A 23,569-nucleotide genomic window follows, 5' to 3' on the forward strand; every position below is an offset into this window, starting at 1 on the left:
ATCAGAGTGAATTTAAAAGTTATAAGTTTTCAGAAATCATTTATTATAGAAAAGGCAGTTACCTTTTCCATAACTGGTGTTCTTTGAGATGTGTTACTCATGCCTATTCCACAATAGGCGTGCGTGCTCACCACATGCACCGGTGCCGGAAGTTTTTCCCCTAGCAGTACCCGGAGGGGAGCACACCTAGCGACCCCTGGAGTGGCGCCGCCATGGCACAGTATAAGGGGGGCTGTGCACTCCCCCTACCCTCAGTTCCTTCTTGCCAGACAACTCCGACAGAGAGGAAGGAGGGCGGGATGTGGAATAGACATGAGCAACACATCTCGAAGAACACCAGTTACGGAAAAGGTAACTGTCTTTTCTTCTTCGAGTGATTGCTCATGTGTATTCCACAATAGGTGATTCCAAGCTATATCTGTTGGAGGTGGGTAGGAGTTTACAGACTCTCAGGATGGAGCACAGCGCTGCCGAACTCGGCGTCTTCCCTGGTCTGGGAGACGATCACATAATGCGAGATGAATGTGTGAACGGAAGACCATGTGGCAGCCCTGCAAATGTCCTGAATGGGGACATGGGCTAAAAAGGCAGCCGATGAGGCTTGCGCCCTAGTCGAGTGTGCCGTCACAATAGACAGCGGAGGGATTCCCACCAGGTCATAACAGGTACAGATACATGAGGTGATCCAGTTGGAGAGTCGCTGAGTGGAGATCGGCTGACTCCTCATGCGTTCGGCCGAGGCGATGAACAGCTACGAAGACCTCCTGAATGGCTTAGTCCCCTCCAGGTAAAAGGCCAGAGCTTTGAACTCTTTCCTGTCATGCTCCTGGAGGGAGTCCTCGAATTTGGGTAGAGAGCCCCACAAATTGAACTCATACTGACCCAGGAGAGCCCAATGGTTCACCACCCTTAACTGGAAACTCGAGGACAAATAAACTTTTCTCCCAAATAAGTCCAGCCTCCTTGAGTCTTTATTTTTCGGAGTAGGGGCTGGTTGGCCCTGCCTCTCCCTGCGGTTGACTGACTCAACCACAAGGGATTTGGGGGCAGGGTGGGTGTACAGGTATTCATGCCCCTTGGCGGGCACAAAGTACTTCCGTTCTGCCCTCTTAGAGATGGGGGGCAAGGAAGCCGGGGTTTGCCACAAGGCATTTGAAATTTTTGCTACCCCTTCATGGAGAGGGAGGGCCCAGTACCGAAGCTGATAGGACATTGAAGAGGGAGTCCGAGGGTTCCTCCACCTTCTCGGCCTGAAGGTTGAGGCTTGATGCTACCCTTTTCAATAGTTCCTGGTGGGCCTTAGAGTCCTCCTGCGGAACAGAGGAAGAAGGGGCAGTAATTGCCTCATCAGGGGAGGATGAGGATGCGGGTGCGGTAGTTTGCGTACCCACCGGTACCGGAGGCCCCACCACTTGGTCGCCCTCTGGGCGCGGAACTGAAGATGCACGCCCCACCGACTTCTTTCTGGGAGAGGGAGGCCGATGGTCTCTCCGAGGTTCCAGCCACCAAGTGAGCCCCCACTGGGGGCTGCGTCAGCGGCCACAGGGTCCATTGGTACCACGGTGCCGGGTGCCACTGCACCTGCTGTGGCACTAGCGGAGCAGGCTGTTCAGCCTGACTAGCCTGTCCCATTGACTGACGGCTACGAAGGGAGGCCGGGCTGACATACAACCTGCTGCTGTCCCTGGGCCAGGAGGAGCAGTGCCGTCAGGAACGGTGCCGACCATGAGACCGTGATCGCGACATAGCAGCTGCTCTGCGATTGGCTCCGGCGGGCTGATCCACGACAGCAAGGTGCCAGCGATTGACGTCCAGGACTGCAGGAGCGGTGCCACGGCAGAGTCCTGGAGCGAGATGATGAACAGGAATGGCATCAACGCCCGTATCGCGACGGGCTAGGATAGCCTCTCGGAGACGAGGACCTCCGGTGCCGTCTGTCTCAGTCTCGACGTGACCCACTCCGCTTGTGAGGTCTATGGTCCCTCGAGGCAGAGTGGTGCCTGGAACCCCTGTCAGTCGGAACCCAGCCAGACAACCTGGTGGGGGTCGATGGGGATCAGCGTGGACTGCGCACGGAGTGGTTGCTGAGCAGTGAACGGCATCGAAAACATTCCCTCAACCGTGAACAGTACCGATCAGGCAGTGACTGCGGAGATCCAAGCGGTGGCTTGCCTCTGGACTGGGGAGCCAACGGTAGTGGTGCCCCTGGTACCGCAGAGACATAATGTCCCGGCATGGAGGGCACTGGGCATCCAGGGAAGCCTGCGTCGAATGGGCCGGGCTCCTCCGCTCAACCTGAGTTGGAGGCATAGAGGCCGACGGGGACTGAGAACTGCCCAACGTGGGTCAAGTCTCTCCTCAAGTCTTCCTCCGGTGCCTCGGTGGAGAAGACCTCTTCTTAGCCTTCTTGGCATGCCCCGTGGATGGGGAGTGGTGCCAACTGGTGGAACGCACTGAAGGAACCCTGCGCACCGACACCGTGGTACCCGGCACCGACTTGGAGCAGCGCACCGGAGTCGGGGTCAACACTGACTCCATCAGAATGGCTCGAAACCAAATGTCCCTTTCTTTCTTGGTCCGAGGCCTGAAAGATCTGCAAATCTTGCAGCCATCGCTGAGATGGGTTTTCCCCAGACAGTATAAACAGTCCGCATGTGGGTCACTCACTGGCATCGGCTCCCTGCAAGTGTCACACGACTTAAAGCACGGGGCACGGGGCATGCCCCGACCCAGGCGCACTAAACTAAACTAATCTAAACTACTTTAACTACAGGTTCTACTAACTATGAACGAACAAGACTTCAAGAGGAAAGCCACAGACAAGCTGGAGCAGAGCAGTTCTGATGCATCTTCACTGGCGGCAAGAAGGAACTGAGGGTGGGGGGAGCACGCAGCTCCCTTTATACCGCGCCATAGAGGTGCCACTGCAGGGGTTGCTGGGACGCTCCCCTACGGATACTGCTAGGGGAAAAACTTCCGGTACCAGTGCACCTGGCGAGCACACACACCTATTGTGGAATACACATGAGCAATCACTCGAAGAATGGCCAGCCTTGCCACGGGGTGCTTTAGTTGGTCTAAACATAGGATCTTTGAATATTGGTGTATTAGTCGTGCCAGGAGAACAGATGGAACTGAATTCAGCAAAAGGATAATGATTAAATATTCTTTTGTTTTGCAAATGCTAAAAGAAATGATCGTTTCTCTTATTCTATACATGTGTATGTTAGGATTTCAACTGATAAATTTGAATGATAATTATTTAACAATTAAAAAGTAAATGTAGAAAAGGAAATAATTCTTACCACAATAATACCATGACGGCGGGACAGATGCTAGGATGGTCTAAATGAGCACGGCTCCATTGTTTTTTGCCTATATACACATCAGCAGAAAATCTGATTTGGCCCAGTAGTTCTGTGCTGTTGTCACAATGCCCTGTCTATATTCAGTGGCTGGCCATGAGAATAGCCCTACACTCCTATCATGGCAGCAGCCAGCTCTTGATTGCATCAAGTCCTAACAAGAGGATACAATGCTGTGTTGCCACTGGTCAGTGCATCAGCCAATAATGATGGGGCATGGTGGGCTCCTATCCAACGGGGCACTTTTCACCAATTACCTTTGTTTTTTAATGTCATTTTAATAATAAGCTGTTTGATTTCAATTCCTTGTGAGACCAGTGCTTTCTTCCAGGACCTCTAGATTTTTACTGGTGTCATCTCTGGAAAAATCTGCTTTCTTGCTCATTGAAATCTTTAGGCCTCATGGGTCTGATCTTTTCTCCTGTTAGTAATCACACTAACAGGGCTACTCACATGTCTAAGAAGTGCAGAAGAGCTGTTTACTTTTGTTGAAATGTAAATAAATATTTTCTTAAACTGTGGCTATAGCTGAAAAAGAGGGTATATAAAAAACTGCTTTTATTTTCCCAATAAAAAAGTTTTTTATTTGTAGCAGTGCTAAATCAATATAGATATGGAAGATTCGTCTGGACTTTGTTCTTTGTGGACCATCAACATGTCTGTTCCGATTCTGGTTGCACGGTCTTTACTAGTAGTGACAATAAAAGAATTAGAAAAAATATTTTGGGTTTCAGATTCCAAGAAGAGTTTGCAGGGATAGCAATTAGAAAATCAGCTTTTGAATTGTAAACTGAGTACGGTATGTTTGCTCTGGAAGTCACTGAAAGAGAATAAACATTGAACCCCAATATCATTTTTATAGAGTCACTTTTCTGACAACTCCACTTAAAAATACAACAAATATTTTTAACATAACTAGCTATATTGTCAAAAATAATCAACAGTTGCATTTATTTACCCCATATCCTTCCATCAGTTTATCATTAAACTGACTTAGACATTCTTCAGCAGTCATGTAGTGAAATTTAGTGCTATTTACTCGGTGGTTTGGACTGCAATATAATGTAGCTCCTGGTCCATTCAGTCTGGGATCTGAAATAATTAAAGCAGAGTAAAGCAATCTGTGACTTGAATATCTTTTTCTTTAGTATTAAACAAACTGGACCAATGGAGTTGTCTTATTTATTTATCATATACAATACATTGTTTTAAAAACCCTATCACATTCTTTAGGCTTCACACGTTACATACTTCCTTAGTTGTATACAGTATTAGTAAATGTCCATCTGATTTACAGAAATTGCCTCAGCTCCTGCTTTATTCAATGGTACAGTGGTTTCTTCCAGTGAAAGCAAAAACAAAACAACAAAAAAAACCTCCAGGCCCCCGTGGGTAAGCTCTAGTGCAGAAGGCACAGTTGAGGTGGAACTTTCTGTTATTGTTTTTTGCTTTTACTTTAGCCTTCTTTGGTTCCTGAGTATTGCTCTGAATGAGGATGGTATCAAACTGGAGGAGAGGATGGAGTCCAGGAGAGCTGTGACTGGTCTTCATCTTGCCTGTCTGAAGGTATGTCTAGACTGGCACTGGAAGATGTAGGTTCCAGCTCGGGTACACAGAGTCATGCTAGCTGGGATTGAGCTAGCATGCTAAAAATAGAAGTATAGCTGTGGCAGTGCAAGCGTCGGGAAGGGCTAGCTGCCTCGAGTACATACTTAGGGGGTTTCAGACGGGATTGTATTCAGGGCGGCTAGCCTGTCTAGTTGCTCCTGCTGCGACGGCTACACTTCTGTTTTTAGCAGCATGCTAGCTCAATTGGAACTAGCATGGGTATATCTACCTGAGATGGAAATGACACCTTCCAGGTCCAGTCTAGACACACCCTGCGTGAGAAGGAACACAGGTTCTGCATTGCTGCAGAAAGTGCCACAGAAATGAATTTGTGACCCATTTTCAACTGCACCACCACCGCCCACTCACTGCACACTAACCCATCTCCCTTGAAGTCATTCTAACATACCCAAACCTTCAGTAGCTTCAAACAGCCACGAGCAACTAAATAAATCTGACAGCAAAGTACTTCTTCCTTCTCAGCCCAACTGTGGAATTTCGCCCCCCAAATTACCGCATCTGAGGGCCAGGGCAGGTGAGATTCAATCCTGCACAAGTGCCAGCTTTTCTATGTCTATAATCTCACAGCCCTGAAAGATCACGAAGAGGAGACTGCCAGCTTCCTAGTGAGGGACACTACATTTACTTCTAAATCCTGGAAGGGCCATGATATTTTTAGGCAATAGAAAAGCTATTTTGAGTCACTGTTACAGGTTATTATAGCTCCTTCTGTTCCCTGTGCAGCTGGACTCATGGTAACTAAGGTATCTGGTTTACGAGAGAGGGAAATGAAAAATAGTCTAAATAACATGTTTTAACTCTCTAAAGCATTTTAAAAATAGTTTTCCTGCAACATTAGTGGCATATACAGAATAGATGGCAGTGCAGTGAGGTGGAAAGGTTTTATTGGCACTTGTTTTGGAGAACAAACTCTTGTTAATTAAACCTTCCCATACCATGCTGCCATGTATTCTCTCTCGCTAGATATAGATACACACTGTCATCATAGATACACTCTGTATAACTGAACGTATACGCAATTTTTTTTGTTTGTGTTGATATATATATATATATACTTAGGCATATATATAATATACCTAAGTAAGGGATTGATCCTGTAACCCTTTCTCCTATGAATAATTCTATTAAAGTCAAAAGGATTGCACACAAGTGGGGTGTTGCAGGATCACAACCTATAGGTTTTGGCCTTTCAGAATCACGAAACCAGAAGACCCAATGATACAAAAGTAGTTCACCAGGAGATTAAATACTGTAGCAGACCTGTAGGTTCATCATCATCCATATGTTCAACAAATTCCTCATATGTTTTATAATTTCAAAGTATTTTTGTTTCACTTGAACTTTAAAAATGAGATAAACTTATACAGAAAAATGTATGTCCTGACATTTTCCCCCTCAAAATTTTTCTTATTAATCAGTTAAATAAACAGAACCTCCCAACAGAGTACTTCTTTTCTTTTTAAAATCTATATGTATTTTAACCCACTGAGACACAGACATGAGGACAAAAATAACTCGGAAATATCAAAAACACTATCCTTCCCTCCCGCAAACAAACCATCAAAAGCCATCCACTGTGGGCCTTTCTGTTTCCTGGACTTGGACTTCTCAAAGTCCCTTCCAGCCCTACATTTCTATGATTCTCATTTTTATCCCCTGCTTTCCCCCTGCTTTATACACATCCAGTCTTTTGGGACCTGACCCTGCACTATTCATTCAGGCAACATTCCTACTGAAGATATCATCTCACTAAAGTCAATGGGAGTTTTACTTACATAAAGAAAGTAGGATAATGCCAGATATCAATAGTATTTCTAACTGCAAGTGCTCAAAACCCAAGAATCATTTCCCCCCCAAAATTATGAGATTGACTTAAAATCATATTTTAATAAAATAATACATTCATTTTTTCTCTGCCTTCTGTTTTTTAAACCTCTATGTAAAATCTGGGTAATTTTCCTCTGCAACTATGATGATTGGTAACTTTTTTTAAAAATGAAAGTAGAGATTCTCACAACTCCCAGGAACTGGGGCCTTAAGAAAAAGACCAAATACCACAAGACTCCTGATTAAATCACTGCAACACTGCTCTAGCGAATATGTCCAGTTTTACTTTGATCGTACAGATGTTACCTTGCTTTCAGGCATATTTTACTAGGCTCTTTGAGCCAGTATAAGATGTTCTGATGGACAGATGGTTGGACAAGGTCAAAATTATGAATGTTAGGGCTGATACAAGGAATGCCTTAATACTGCATCAGCCAGCTACAAGTCAATTCTTCCCCTTCTTCTATATCTAAAGCCAGGTGAAATAATGGCAACTTCTAGCAGTGCAGAAATCAGAATTGTACACCTTTGAGAAAAATGATCAAAAAAAAAGTCATAATACAGGTGAAACAGGCCCCACCGCAGTCAATGGCAAAACTCCCATTGACTTCAGTGGGGTCAGGATTTCACCCAGAAAATCTGGAACTAAAGCAGAAAAGTAAGAGAAAAATATATAAAAGAAAGTAGGAAGGAGTAATTACCTATGACACTCATGTTTCACCTATTGCTCCTGGATCTAACTGTTGCCTGGGAAAATGAACTATATGATTGTTTCTTGTCTGGACCAGATTCTGCTACCCTTGCTCATGTTGCCCTGAAATCAATCTGCCTGCAGATGGAGTGAGGTTGTCAGGGTGACAGAGTCTATCCCTACAGTATGTAGATATTCACCTTCTCTATCTCCCTGAGAAAAGCCAATTGCCAAGAATGGCAACAAAAATCAGGTTAAAGAATGCGAAACTAGTGATCCTAGCAGGACACATCATATTACTACTTAGGCCTTGGCTACACTTACCGGCAAGTTCGACGGCTGGAAATCGAACTTCTGGGTTCGACTTATCGCGTCTAGTCTGGACGCGATAAGTCGAACCCGGAAGTGCTCGCCGTCGACTGCGGTACTCCAGCTCGCCGAGAGGAGTACCGCGGAGTCGACGGGGGAGCCTGCCTGCCGAGTGTGGACCAAGGTAAGTTTGAACTAATTCGAAATAAGGTACTTCGAACTTCAGCTACGTTATTCACGTAGCTGAAGTTGCGTACCTTAGTTCGAATTAGGGGGGGTAGTGTAGACCAAGCCTTAGATTGCAAGCTCTTTGTAGCAAGAACCATCTCCTCATGATATGTTTGTGCCGTGTACATGTTGTGTACAAACACAGTGGAACCTTGATCCCTCCCTGGGGCTTCCAGGCACTACCATAGGCGCCGACTCTGTGGGTGCTCCGGGCGGGGCGTGAGCCCCCTCCAGCACCAGTGAAAGGTGGCGCCTATGGGCACTACAATAATAATGAATAAGGCCCTACCAAATTCACGTCCATGAAAAACTCATCACGGACCATGAAATCTGGTCTCCCCTGTGAAATCTGGTCTTTTGTATTTTACCCTATATATTATACAGATTTCACAGAGGAGACCAATGTTTCTCAAACTCAGGGCCGGCGCAACCCATTAGGCGACTTAGGTGGTCGCCTAGGGCGCTAACATTTGGGGGGCAGCGACCGCGGCAGCCGGATCTTCGACCGCCCCAGTCGTCGGCGGTATTTCGGGGATAGGACCTTCCGCCGCTTCTGTCGGGGGCAGCATTTCGGGGGCAGGACCTTCTGCTGCCTCTGTCGGGGGCGGCATTTCGGGGGCGGGACCTTCCGCCACCTAGGGCGGCAAAAAGCTGGCGACGCTCCTGCTCAAACTGGGGATCCCAACCCAAAGAGGGCAGCGGGAGGGTTGCAAATTTATTGTAGGGGGGTCACAGTATTGCCACCCTTACTTCTGCGGTGCCTTCAGAGCTGGGTGGCCAGAGAGCAGTGGCCGCTGGCAGAGGACCCAGCTCTGAAGGCAGGAGCACAGAAGGGTGGCAATACAGCGCCCCCCCTACAATAACCCTAAGACTCTTCCACAATCCCCTTTGGGGTTAGGATCCCTAGAGTTACAACACTGTGAAATTTCAGATTTAAACAGCTGAAATCATGAAATTTAAGATTTTTAAAATCCTCTGACTGTGAAATTGACCAAAATGGACCATGAATTTGGTAGGGCCCTAATAATGAATTATTATTAATAATATTACTGATAAACACACTTTTTACATTAAAAAATAAACTTTAAATTTGGACAGAACAAAAGCTATACAAAATCAGTCCAAATATAGATGAAATTTTGTTAAAGTTTGTTCCTGAGCTTAGAACATTTATTATAGCTGAGGTACATTATAACCCCCATCAGGTAATACCGAAAGCAATGACTGATACAATCCTTGCCTACACTTTACTGGTTTATTGAGATGCACACAACAAATAAAAAGGGTTGCCTCTCCAAGATTCTGGGCACCCCTGTAATAAAACAAATGAAATTAAACTCCAGCAGACTCCACATTCTGCTTCCTACTACAATTCTAATTTCCCTCAACAGCCCCCTTCTGCAGCAGCTTCTGCATATAGATGTGCCTTTCAGCACGCACTTAAGGTCAACCGATTTCGGCTATCTCAGATCAGGGGGAAGCCTGTTTCAAAGCGGAGTGTTTTTCATGGAGCAAGTTCTACTTCCAGCCCCTTTCTTTTAAATGAAGGGGGATCCAGCTGAAGCACCTCTGCTGATCACAACAGTGGCATTATGGCAGGAGAGGAGAGGAAGTCTCTCAAGTAACAAGGTCCCCAGCCATTTATGGCTTTATAAATTAAAAGCAATACCTTCAATTCAATCCACAAACCAAAAGATAGCAGTGCAGATCATGGCGCACCAGGGACATGTGCTATCACTGAGAAGCACCATATGCAAGCCACTATATTTTGCACCAGTTTACATTTTCAGGTTGACCTGAAGTGTAGCTCCACATAAAGCAGATTGCAGTAATCCAGTCCTGAAGTGACAAAGGAATGGATCATGGTACAGAGTTCCATATCTGAAAGAAGTGGTTGCAATCTTTTGGCCAGGCTCAAGTGGTAAAAAAGCCTTCTTGGACCATACTGCTGTAAAATCATCCAACAGCAACTGGGGTGCCAATACTAAAGCTCTTAAGATTCTGAGCTCAACTAATGGATAATGGGAGCCACCCTCAATCAAAGGGGGAGAGATCAGCCTCTTCTGGTTGCTTTCCACACCCTACAATTATCATCTCAGTCCTATCTGTACTGAGCTTTAACCAGCTCACCCTCATTCATGTTCCAATCTCACTCACATACTGGGTTAGATGATCAACAGCTTGGCTGGATCAGGAGTGACAGGGATATGTAGCATCCTGACCACAACGTGGTCTATATCTTCTCAATTACCCACCTAATGGCCCTCTACAATATTGAGAGAGAAAAGTCCATGAAAGATTTGTTTTATGTAAGATTGTCATTAATGTTCATCTACCTTCAAATACTGCTACAAAATCAAGATAACTCAGCCCTCCATTTGGGAATCCTAATTTCTCAGTCAGTAGATTAAACTGGCTATCATCCATTGGCATCCCATGATCTTCCAACACCTGTCAAAGTGAAAAAAACAAAACAAAAGGGAAATAAGAAAATGTTTGTTCCTTACATGCCATCCTTTCAAATAAATGTCTGGGCTCCTTGGTGTACATTTTCAAAGGACTGTATGGGGTTTTGATTACATAGCTAAACTTGGATAGGTCTGAACATTTACCTCTTCTCTTTATATTTATGGTAACCATGGTTTATATAGAGTTGAAATTATAGTACTTAGATATAAATTTAATAAGAGGAACCACATCCTTCAGCAGGTGAGAGTTCCAAATATACCATCCAAATATTCATGAAGCCTGAACCTGCCTAGCTTATGAGATCTGATGGTAGCACAAATGGGTGCAGATATATGATTATTTTTGTTCTTTATTCTTTGTGTACTAACAACCCTTAAAAGAGGCATACATAATCTGTAAGGTGTCAGAAGAACAGTGAGGTTAGTAAAACAGTCAATTAAGGGCTTTCAGTGTTATACCAAAACCTTAAATCCAACTTTCACACAGACAGCTAATGCAAAGAAAAAAGCAGCAGGTAGGTGGAGTTCCCTCTGCCTACCAGTAATGTTAATCATACTGCTGCATTAGCTCCAGGCAACAAAATAAGCCTTTTAGGTACCACATTGTAGAACACACTGCAGTAATCCAAAGCCAATGTCCCAAAGGTATGTAGCACAGAACAGCATGTGGGAGGCAAGGCTGCAATTTTATTCTTAATACATGCATTAATTATTAATTATTATTATTATTATTAACAATAAGACAAAGAAATAACATTTTACAATTACTTAGCACCTCTCATTTCAGAGCACTTCTGCAATGCACACATAGAATCACAGAAATACATCCACCGCTGGGAGGAGGAGAGCAGCCAGATGAAGAAGTGCACAGCATTCTGCACACTGATGGGAGATGAAATTTTTACTGGCAAACCAAGGTAAACCTCGTCTCATAAGAAGTCCTAAGGGAGCTGTGCTGCTATTTTTTAAAGGTCTCACTGACATGGTAAATCCTGTTTTCACCACAGCTATCTCCCCCCTGCTCTTCCAAATCAGCATCTGGATAAAGACAATGTGCAGACTCTGCCCACACTAGCAGTCAGAAGTACCTCCCCTTCTAATTGGAGGAGGCCCAAGGGAATGCCTCTCCCATAATTTCTCCTGTCTGACCCAATCAGGATAATTTCCATTTTTGCTGGTATTTAATCTCAGCCAGTTTCTACCCATCAGCAAACTTTGGCAATACTTTTTCTCTTTAAGTCTGGAGAGAATGAAAATCTGCACCACTGCAAATTCATATCAGTCCTAAATCTCTTCAAGAGGCAACATACAGGGAGTGACACGTAATCCCAGCTACAACAGGCCCTGAAGAACATCACATACAATCCTAGTAGTACTGAAAATTCACCAAGCAAAACCAATTGGGAGCACTCACAGGTAAAAATCTAAATCAGTTCAAGATAGCCCCAGTCGTATTAATCCTCTAGCACCCAAGTGCTGTACCCAGGTCTGCTGATCCACACTATCAAAAACTGCCAAAAAATCTAATAACCATAGGAGCATATTAGTCACTGTGGTGAGCACAATAAAATCTGATTAACTAAAGTCAGTTTTTAAATGCACACTAGAGGAGAGATTCTCCCCTCCTTCTAAGGCCTTTATATGGCCTAAAAGGTCCTTAGTTAGCCGGGGGGAAATTCCTGCAACACAGGCACTGCATGTGCAAGTCTCAGAGCAGTGGCATGCTAGGACAAAGTCAGGAGCAGGAGGGAGTGGGGCCACAGAGCTAGGAGGATTCAGGCAGCACTGCTAGCCATGGGCAGTTCAGGACAGGCTGTTGTAACTTAGACCAACCCACTGGCTGGCTGTTGCACTGGTGGCTGCATGTGAAGAGTTCAAAGGTGGCATAAAGCCATCTTTGTCCGCCCTCCCTAAGGCCTCTCAGTGGTGCAGCACAAAATCTCACCCTATATTTTTATTCAGATTAATAATCAGTACATTACTGTATGTATATGGTGTTTATCAATTAAGCCTCAATTAAGGCTCATTAAGCCTTTCAGCCACAGTATTTTAGAATCTGCATACCCAATTTAAATATATATTTTCACAGCACTAATACTTGGAGTACTATGATCGTGAATGGAATAGCACAGGAAGCAACTGTGCAAGATTCCTGGATCACTTCATTAATGTACTTCAAACCTGACTTGAAGATAAGAAGGGACTTCAGCTTCTATAACCATAGAAAATTGTTTTATGTGCTTAATGTACTTATATAATGCTTTTTGCTATTGACACATAGCAGCAGCCAGCTTGGTCTTCACTTCGGAGAGGATTAAAATTTTAACAAACAGGACCAGCACTGGAATTTTTGGTTTGCCTGCAAACAATGTTTTGCTGCCTTTCTCCACCCAAAGGTACTCAATTTATCTCAGCTGTGATGTGTTCCCACCACAATGCATGGGGCATAAGGATTTTGGTGATGGCTAACTAAAAAAAAATTTTGGGATGCACCTCAGATGTAACTAACTCATTTTACAGAGAAGGTGTGTGGTAGGTTGGAGTCTGGTTCTATAAATTCCCCAGCCACCTGCTGCAGAGATGGAGTCTAGCAGCATGTTCTTTTTGACATTCATAATCAGTTTGGGTTTTCCAGGCAATCTCTGCAAGGAAAGGAACTAGACATTGACTTTTTTTTCTTTCCAAATGAAAGCTGATTCTTCTTGATGCTATTAACAAGGAGCTCATGTGAGCATGCTCCAGCTCGTTAATGACTGAAACAGCCCTGGAGACTTGGCTGTAGGTGTGTGAATAGGCACCACCATAAAACAATAAACCACCTTCCAGGAAAAACAAAAAGATAAAGAAAAACACCTAGCATTTCCCCTACCTTCCGGAAATCATCTTTACTAATTTTTCCATTTGGTTGCTTGTTGTAGGCAAGAAAGCTGTCTTTAATAGTTGCTTCCTGTTGTATCACACTGTCCTTGAGCCTTTCAATTACTTCATCAACAGTTCTATTCTTGGTATGCTTATTGGCTTGATCTTCAATCTGTTTCATTCTAAAATTGAAAGATTGCACATGAAAACAAGTCACTTGTGTTTTCTACTTTAAAACATTTGATTCAATAATTAACTGGATTATTTTAACAATAAACAGGACAATAACACCAGAAATATTCTTTTTGTGCCTAAACAAAGTTATAGTGAGAACAAATTAAGGCCCGTGCAGATCCCAACGGCCATATTGTGCAATCAGTTGTTAAGCAGAAACCCGTGTTTAAACTGATGTTTGTAAAAACTGATTGCATGATATTGCCACAGGCTATTTATTTTTTAATTGGAGACCACTCACATCTAAATATGGGAGCTGATTACCAGTTCATTTTGGATCTTCCGATTTCCCAGCCTCCGGGGAGCCACTTTTACCCATTAACATTTTTAACCACCATCATGGGACCCAACCCAATGCCAAAAAAAGTCTGATTGACTTTAAAGGGAGATGAATCAGGCTAATGTCGTCTTACCACCTGCTGGAAAGGTGCAACAATTGGTGGTCTTTGGAAATGGCATCAGTAATATTCTGTATATCTGCCCATAGGACATAGTCATATAACATCATGATTCACAGCTTCCCACTCCTAGTAACCCAAATAAGCAACCTCCACTTTTTTTCCTTTATGTGCAATGAGTGGATTAGCATATCCTTTCTCAGTTCTTAAAAGAAAAATCCCCAGACATAGAATATATAACCCTCCCTTTGAAATACTACAATCTTCATCAGCAAACCATTAAAATAACTCATGATTAAATATGCAATAACTTTTGAAGATAAAGAAGATGTACAATAAAAGTGTGTGTAATATGTCCCGGTTGCATCCATTTCACATTTGTTATGGATTTACTATTGTCCATGAAAACGTAAGTTAACACAATTATTTTTGTTAAGTCTGAAGGCATATATTTCTGTCTGAGCAAAATGCAGAATATTCAGCAGTCTAATTTTTTTATAGATTTATTAAGTATATTTTATAGTACTCCCTTAACTTGATAATAACCTTAAAATTTTAACTTCTAGCACTAAAATATTTTAATGAAACACTTTCATTAACTGCTTTTAAATAAAGTATCACTAGTAGTTCACATAGAAAATTAAATCTAACATGTTTGAAATTCTGAAATGCATAATGATGAAAGTAAAGATGACTGACTTTGCTGATAAGCAAGGCTTTCTGACGCTATACTCTATAATCTTTGCTTTTCATCCACCACCAGGACTAGAATTTAGCTTTCCTAAATTCCAGGTGTGCACCTTTTCCACAGAGCCACACTGCTTCCAGCATGTCTTGTTTTCCCCAAACCCTAGGAATGGCTCACTGTACTTCCAGACAGGGCTGGAGAGAAGCAAGCATTGTCCCCACTGACACCCAATGGAATAGCCATAATCTGAATGAACTTTCCCGTACTCCTTCCTTGCTGGTGAACCCCCTTTAAGGGATGTAGCCTAGGGATTAACAACATTTAGGGAGCCCATTGGAGTTGTGTTACCAGTGTGGAGGACCAAGGAACCTGGAGATCTGTGCAAGATCTCAGAAGTTTTCACAGTTTTTAGGCTGAACTCACATTTTTTGGTGGAGAAATATACCCCACCCCATTATGGAAGATTTCACGGGCTCTTATACAGGTATTTCCACATAGATCAAAGCTTCAAGTAACTGAAGAGAAGTTGAATCGATGACTCAAATATCCTTGTAGCTTGAGTACAAAAAGGCATGCAATGATGCTATAGACTGAGAAGCCTTGCACACAGAAGCTACAGCAATCAGAATCAAATCAGTCTTGATTTGTGAAGCTCTGAGAATGCTCAACCGCAAAAGATGAAGTCTCAATGATTCCATAGAGATTCATAGTCTATACCTTAGGGTACGTCTATACTTACCTCCGGGTTCGGCGGTAAGCAATCGATCTTCTGGGATCGATTTATCGCGTCTTGTCTAGACGCGATAAATCAATCCCGGAAGTGCTCACCGTCGATGCCGGTACTCCTGCTCCGCGAGAGGAGTACGCGGAGTTGACAGGGGAGCCTGCCTGCCGCGAGTGGACCCGCGGTAAGTACTTTGTAGTTCGAACTAAGGTACTTCGACTTCAGCTATGTTATTCACATAGCTGAAATTGCGTATCTTAGTTCGAACTGGGGGGTTAGTGTGGACCAGCCCTTAGATGCTGTCTAGAAAAAACAAACCCTGAAAGCCTTGCTTATCAGTAAAGTCACTGATGACTTGGTGGGATGTACCCCTTTTGTAATATGTGAAGTAAGTTCAACAGTTCTTACTTGAGTCCAAAAGATTTTGATGAATAAACCATACATTTGCTCTTCTGATGCAATACATTGAGGTCAGATTACTTAGGGATTATGCATAGACCCAGAGCTCTGCATAAGACAACACTTAGCATTTGACATATAGAGCAAATGCTCAGTCTTTTTGGAAGTTTCCTTTATAATGGTATCAATATTTTTAAATTTTAATAGGGAATCATCTGTATTGATAAAGCATTGCACGGTACCTCTCTGAAAGATCTGTTTGTCTTTTTTCTTCTCTCTGTTGACTTCCCTTTGAGATTTGTGTGCTGATACCAGTTAAGTCACCCGGTAAAACAGCAACTCCTAAGCTCTCCAAAAGCATCCTGTAAAGGATCCCATCAGGAGAAATATCTTGAAATTTATGGCATAGTCTAGAAAAAATAAAGAATTGAAATTAATGTGCACAGTTGAGAGTAAGGCACAATATGCATATTTTAAGGCAAAGATTATCAAAATAATGAGCTTCCTTCCTAGATAGAGGCAGTGTGTGTCCAGTGGTTAGAGAAGGAGACTGGGGTCACTCTGCCATTGACTCACGGGGTGATCTCTCTGTGCTTCAGTTTTATTCATCTGTGAAATGGGGAAACTAATACCCAGCGCACAGAGCTCAATTTAGCTTTATGAGACAATTCATGTCTGTAAAGCTTTTGGGGATTCTTAGATGAAAGAATGGAAGGGAATGAAAGTGTATTATACTGTGAATCCACAGCATTCTGTTTAGTCTACAAAATAGTTATTTTTTCCCATTTAGACTTTTATTTAAAACCAGACCAACAAACCTGTGATACAAAATGACTTGTAACTTAAGATATAACACCCCCTCAAGCAAGCACTCTCCTTGTGATAAATCCAATCAAAACATTTTTTTATTTTAATAAATCTAATCTGCTACCCTAAACCAATAACAGGAGTGGGGGGAGGGGAAGGATCATGGAGAGAAAAGGGAGTCACCATGTTGTAACACCATCCAACCAGCTCCATCCAAATAAGTTCATCCTGCACATAGAAAATGGAACTCAGACACAAACACTAAGGAACCACATCTGCCTTGGAAATGTAATCTACAAAAGGCTTCCAAATGTCCTTAAAAATTGTCCCTTCTCTTCCTCAGTCTGAATGTCAACTCACAGGAAGCCATCTGGGACAGGCATGCCAACCATTCTGCCTCACTAAAAGCAGCATTGTCCTCAAGTGCCTCAGGATGAGTCACATCAGTGCCAAAAGCCCAATTATAACTGAAGCCCCCAACAGCAGAAGTATCATTTAAAATCAATAAGACTGATGTGGCCGAAACACTGGAATTCAGAATGTAATTTATTCTCTTCATCGCCTTGCTCAAAAACCTTGTGTAATGCAACATCCCCAAAGCATCTGAGTTAAATCCTCAGTCTGGTTATGACAACTCCGACACAGATTTGACAGTCATATGTCCAATTTGTGCATGTTTAGAGGAGTCAATTATATTTTACTTATTATTTTAAAATACTGCATCCCTAACCTCTTTAGAGCTGTGAATGAACAGTGCCATCCACTGTTTCTATGCATAATCTTTTCCCACAATATTTTCCCAGGATGGTCTTAAATCCCCATTTGAAAAATGTGTGTACTGGTGGCCTGATGTGAGTAAAAGCATCTTTTTTTAAAGAATAAGGCCCAAGTCTGGTAGAATACCAGATGAACAGCAAATTATTTGCCAAGCAAGTTTTCATCTATGGATTTCAAATTTAATGAATCCCCATTTCTTATTTAGCCCTTAAAACAAACAAACAAAAAAACCCCAATCAAATAAGTCATCAATAGCAATAATACCTTGTTGAATATAAAACGTGCATTCATTTTAACCTCAGAATTGAATTTCTTCTTTGGTGTGATGAGGTGCGCCTGGACATAAACATCTCAGCAAAGGCCCTGATTCTGGATAGCCCTCAAGCATGTGCTTAAGTGCTGTCCTGAATAAAGATGCTTTCCAGAACCAGGACCAAAGTGTGGGCTGAGTGAGAGTTCATGCTCCATTAGGGTGACCAGATAGCATCTGTGAAAAAAACGGGACGGGGGTGGGGGTAATATGCGCCTATATAAGAAAAAATCCCCCAAAATGGGACTGTCCCTATAAAAATGGGACATCTGGTCTCCCTATGCTCCATGCCTGTGTTTGCTGCACAAATATATTTAAACTATCCATAGCTAGTACAACTGAATATCCTTAGAAAGTGGAATTTATACAGATTCTACAAAGGCCTCATGAATGCCCTCCACAATGGAAGTCAAACACTGTTGTCAGGTATACATTGTGTCATGTTGCGTCAGCGCCTATCAGGTCATTGCAAAATCATCCCATCTAATGCTTCTAGAAAGTCAGATCTTGCAAAGCTCTGAGCATTCTAGCCCCAATCCAACAAGCACATAAGCATGTGCTCAATTTAGGCCATGTTAGCAGTGCCATCCTCTGAGTATGTAAGTAGTCCCCTTGAATGGGACTGATACCATACTAAAACGCTTTTATGTGCATTGTTGGATCGTAGCCTTAGTGCTCAGCACCTTTCAGAATGAATCATTCAGGGCTAAGTCCTGTATCCACTGAAGACACTGGCAAAATATCTATTGACTGCAATGGTGGTGGATTAGACCCTAACGATGATTTTTTTTCCTGGTTTTCTTTTTTGGGCTTTCCCTCCCCAACATCATTTTCTGATACAAGATGTTGAAACTTCAAGTAGAAATCAATTTAGAATTTAAATTGGTTGTAATTCTGAACTCCACCCTGAGCACAGCTCTCCCATTGTCACAAATAATGGTTGAAAATAATCGTAAAAACATTATCTGGAGAAGTGTGTGAATGATGAGAGCCAGTTATCCAATACTCGAAGGATAAGTAATTGCTCATGATCAGTGGTCAATCTGTATATATTAAACAACACTGAGCCATAAAACTGACTGATGACAAAAAGGGTATATTTTTAATACAGTGTTCAGGGAGTTAGGTGCCAGACTTTTATTAACCCCATGCCTGGCACCCAAAGTTTTCTCTACAAAATTAACAGAAAGGAAAATGGATGCAGTGGAATTTTATCTCAGTGATCACACTTGTACTCGTTCATATTTCAAGATCAAAATTATTTTCTAAAAGCCATTTCCTATTGATGCTGTTGTGTTTGCTCCTCACTTATTCTGATCATCAGGACACTGGGTCACAAGGTTCAGGCTGGCACGGATTTCTTTGATTTTCCTATGATGTTTTGAAAGGTAGGAAAGAATCCCACATCTTTTGGAGAATCACAGGGCTGCACGTAAAGAATGTTAGAGCTTGTAGGAGAGCAAATTAGAGCCAATTATAGCCTGACTGACATGCCACGGCAATAAAATGCCTAATACAATTCACTCCTCTTTTACAAGATATAGATTTTGATTCCATACACATATGTGATTTGGGATGTTCATTGTTTTTTAGATTGAGATGTAGTTATCAATTGGGCAATGATCAAAATGACAGTTGACTATGTCATGTCCCAGTTTACAAGGGTTCTCCTAAAATCAAGGCACTCAAATTGTTCATTACAAGATACTACTGTAGAATATTACAACAAGATAATGTGGGTAGTTCTATTAATTTCCATTTGAAACAATGAATACTTTTTTTTAAAGATAAATTTTCCATCACACCCAATTTTCACTTTGAGGAATGGGCTTGTTTTACCTTTTTAAATTATCCTTTGAACCATATGGCCCCAATCTTGCCAGTGTTTCATTAATGGAACTTCCATGGAAATAAAGAGGAGATTTGCAATCTGATCACTTGCAGAATAGGGGTTACTGATTGGCCTGGTGGCATTTTATTTTCTCTAAAGCTTAAGGCAAATTGAAGTATCCCAAGATTCAAAACACCACTTTTTTAGAAACATATGGAGAGAAAGTTAATAAAGTTACATAAATTAATAGTCAGATGCCAGCAGCTTACTTTGTAAATTGTTCATCGGACAAAGAGGGACAATATATATGTACAATTTTTCTTAGCTGATTTCTGCTAATAATGCCTGTACATTTAGGGTCACAGGTCTGCAAAGCCTTGTGGAAGTCTTTCCAATTTTCTGTGATTTTATCCGAAAGAATGTCTTCCACCTAAAATGCAAATATAGCAGTCATTGAAATAAAAAATGTCTGTGGCGTTACATTGCCATATGTCAGTAATCATATAGTAAAAATTAAATAAACCCCTTAATTACAGAAAATCAACCCTTACTGAAGATAAACCTCATTATTACTTACAGTATCCCAAGCTAGAACAAGAGAAGGTGGCTTCTTAACTTCCTTTGTTCCATTAAGCCATTTATGACCCATCTAATTTAAAAAAAATGTTATTTGTATTAAAACTTTTTAGCACACTGTTTCCTAAGTAGTGTACAATGTCAGCCAATACATGTATTCTCAGGGTTTGAAAGTGTGGCTCTAATGTGAAAAGTGACTATGCAAAAATGGCACTTTACTACCCTGATCTGCTCCTTTTGTGAATTAAAAGTTACAGCTACTGACTTTGATAACAAAACAACATATTACTGCTGGTTACTCTCCAAAGCAAAAGTCGCTAAGATTGACAGATGAGCTGCAAGTTGGATAGCTGTCTCTGAGGGAATAATTTGAAGACAAAGGGATGGCACAGGTGAATGTGAGCGCAGAATCTGGTTCCCAGAACATAGATCAGGTTCCATTTGTGGCACTGGCAGTTAGAATAAAAGCATCTTTTTACTTGTAAACTGAGTACATTTAATACAAGAACTACTGAGATGCAACAGACACATGGGACCTTATTTTTCCAGAGTAACTGGGGTCAATACTCAGATCCAGCTGAGCTCTGTTCAGTGCAAAATCCAAGGGGAGACAAAGGTGCCTTTATGTCATTTTCAGATACCCCAGTCCTGGGGCCAGCGAGGAGCTGGTTTGGCTAGTTGGGGACCATCTTGGTTCTCAGCACTACTAGCATCTGCCTCAGAGCTGCTTTGACTTTCATCTGGCTGCAACAGAATCCCTCAGCCAGAGAATGATAGAGCACCACAGCATTCTAGAAAATCTCCCCTCCCTTTGGGTCTGCCCCCAAAGAATTCCCCTATGCCCAAGAGTGGGCAGGACAGAGTGTTACAGAGCCAGCTATGCCAGCTTTACATCACCTAGGAAATGAGTGGGTGGAGCCTTTGTATTTGACTAGGCTGGCTTTGCAGCTGCTTTGCACCAACAGATTGGCACAACAGAGGTCAGAATCTGGCCCACTCTTCAGAGCAGAATCACACTTCAAGTGTGAAGTCCTAACTAGCATGGTTATCTCTGGTTATCAGCTGGTATCTTATCCCAGGATGGCCATGATCCCTCTATTTCTCTAGCCTGCCCTTCTTTATGCTAAAATTTACTTTATTTAGAACACTAAGTAGGCAGTAGAATTTCAACTCTAAAATGAACCCAAATAAGTTAATTTGAGCATCCAAATTCATTTGCATAACCCATTAGTATTTGCACTTTGACAGTATTTATATTTTTCCCCTCCGACATGTCAGTTTTATAATTATAAAAATGTGACCCAGACTCTCAGCACAACTATTATTCAATTCAAGAATAGGTAGAAGGGACATGAACGGATGAATCAATGTATCTATTGTTGGAGCCATCAGTACAGGATGCCGTCTATTTCAGTTCTACATCAAAGCTTTTCTCAAAGCAATACACACCATTCAAAACTATTCAGTAGGAACCTCTTTTTGTGCATCTAGTGCATCTCTTGACACTGCCAGGTTCTTTGATTCTTTCCAATGACACTAACTACACCAGCTTAAAACAAAAACTAAATAAAGATTTATTCAGATGAATAAATGTGAACCTAAAAGTGATCTAATAAAAATGTTATGAACTGCTCTAATATAATAAAGCAGTTATGAAAACTATAGATTAGACTACTTCTGAGTATAATTCAGTAAGCCCAAAAAGAAACTGACATACTGACTAGATATTCTGGTCAAAAGATACAGGATATAACCTCACTATATGTATGGTAGTGGTTCTAAAGGAAGATATTAAAAGATGACTACAAAACTCCAAAAATTTCAAAGTCATACTCATGAAAACACACAATCAATGGGTATTATAAATCTCAGAACCTGTCTATTATTATCTAATATAAATAGATAGAAAGAGCTCTTCTGCAAAATATCTGCAAAACAGTTTTGATGATTGAAATCTGGAAAGAGATACTTCCATCCCACACCTGCTACACACATGTACATGAACTTGTGATTACATTCCAGGGGGAGTTTCCAGAAACTTGAGGTAACTGTGAAATTGGTTCTCAACCCATGCTTCAGAGGCAAAAGAATCCAAGAGTGTGAATTATGTAGGAGTTTTACACTGCTGAAAAGCATATGCATTCACTAACTTAGATGAAGATTATTCAGAGCTTAGGGTTTTATTAAGAATTGTCCTGACACCTTGCTATAGACATTATAAAAAAGAAAATCCTTAGAAAAGTATTGATAAACACTTACTAGAGATTCCTTTTCTTCAAACAAGTCTAAAAATGTATGGTAGCTGAGGTACCCAGTGTGTTCTGGATCAATTATCTTGATTAGGTCTTGGAAGTCCTTGTCTCTTATTTGAAATAAGATGCAGTCCAAAACGCGACGAAGCTCATTTCTTGTGATCTTTCCATCTTGTTTCTAAAACAAATGTTTATGTGTGTGTGAAACAGAGTGAACAAATTTACTAAAAGACAATGTCTATTTTAAAAAACTGTTCTGAACCTCTACGTCACACAACCCACAGTGACTGAAAGCTTTTAATATTGGTTAACTTTTTGATAGTCTAATCAGTGGTTCTCAACCTATTTACCACTGTGGGCTGCCTATGCAGCTCTCTGTGTGTTACGTGGGCTGCATCCACGCAATATATATACTACCTGTATGGCCCTGAAGATGTCACATGGGCCACAGCTGTGTGCTGATTGGGCTGCCAGCGGCCCCCAGCCCACAGGTTGAGAACCACCAGTTTACATGATGTGAATCTGGTGGTCTCAGTCCAGTTCTCAGTGGACAAGAGGATACACCACAACGGGAGCCCTTGTTGACAGTCACAGCAGAGGGACTAAGGTTATAGAAATTGAACTATCCTCTTACACTATAAGTCAGGCCCTAAGTTCAGGTTTGTAATACATTGGTGGAGCAGTATTAGGGAGCTTATAATATAGCTGTCTGTCCTGGAGAAACAGGAGAAACAGACAAAAGTCTTTGGTTTCCAAGATTAATTCAGCACCTTTCTGCAAAAATTAAATTGATGGTTTATGTTATGTAAGCACAAATAAACACACATACATACACACACACACTTTTTTTAAATAAAAAGGATGTTTTTGTTACTTCCCACCAGCTCTGTTACCCTACAGTGACTTGCTGCTGCCACTGGCCCCATCCATTGCCTTGGTGAAGAAGGGGAGTCCTTTAAAGGCTATTTGTGACTCGAATGAATTCCCACACTGCTCTCAGCAGAGAACATACATACAGGAGCGCCGCCAGCTTTTTTGCCGCTCTAGGCAGCAGAAGGTCCCGCCCCCGAAATGCCGCCCCCGACAGAGGCGGCGGAAGGTCCCGCCCCCGAATTGCCGCCCCCGACAGAGGTGGCAGAAGGTTCTGCCCCTGAAATACCGCCGACAACTGGGGCGGCCGAAGATCTGGCCGCTGCG

The 23,569-nt window shown here is 42.2% G+C and overlaps 1 protein-coding gene across 3 annotated transcripts in view; it reads right to left on the minus strand.

The window, feature by feature from the left end:
- EFCAB6 (EF-hand calcium binding domain 6) overlaps positions 1 to 23,569 on the minus strand; it is a 160,473-nt gene that overhangs the window by 56,778 nt on the left and 80,126 nt on the right. For all 3 annotated transcript variants that reach the window (XM_065569748.1, XM_065569759.1, XM_065569766.1), the window contains 7 exons: positions 22,380 to 22,550; positions 20,122 to 20,193; positions 19,814 to 19,974; positions 16,062 to 16,229; positions 13,387 to 13,558; positions 10,386 to 10,500; positions 4,324 to 4,457 (listed from right to left, as the gene is read on the minus strand). In XM_065569748.1, coding sequence (XP_065425820.1) covers positions 4,324 to 4,457; positions 10,386 to 10,500; positions 13,387 to 13,558; positions 16,062 to 16,229; positions 19,814 to 19,974; positions 20,122 to 20,193; positions 22,380 to 22,550 — 993 coding nt within the window. The remainder of the gene's footprint in view (positions 1 to 4,323; positions 4,458 to 10,385; positions 10,501 to 13,386; positions 13,559 to 16,061; positions 16,230 to 19,813; positions 19,975 to 20,121; positions 20,194 to 22,379; positions 22,551 to 23,569) is intronic.

The sequence above is a fragment of the Chrysemys picta genome, chromosome 1 (genome assembly GCF_011386835.1).
Source record: "Chrysemys picta bellii isolate R12L10 chromosome 1, ASM1138683v2, whole genome shotgun sequence".
Taxonomy (NCBI): domain Eukaryota; kingdom Metazoa; phylum Chordata; order Testudines; family Emydidae; genus Chrysemys; species Chrysemys picta.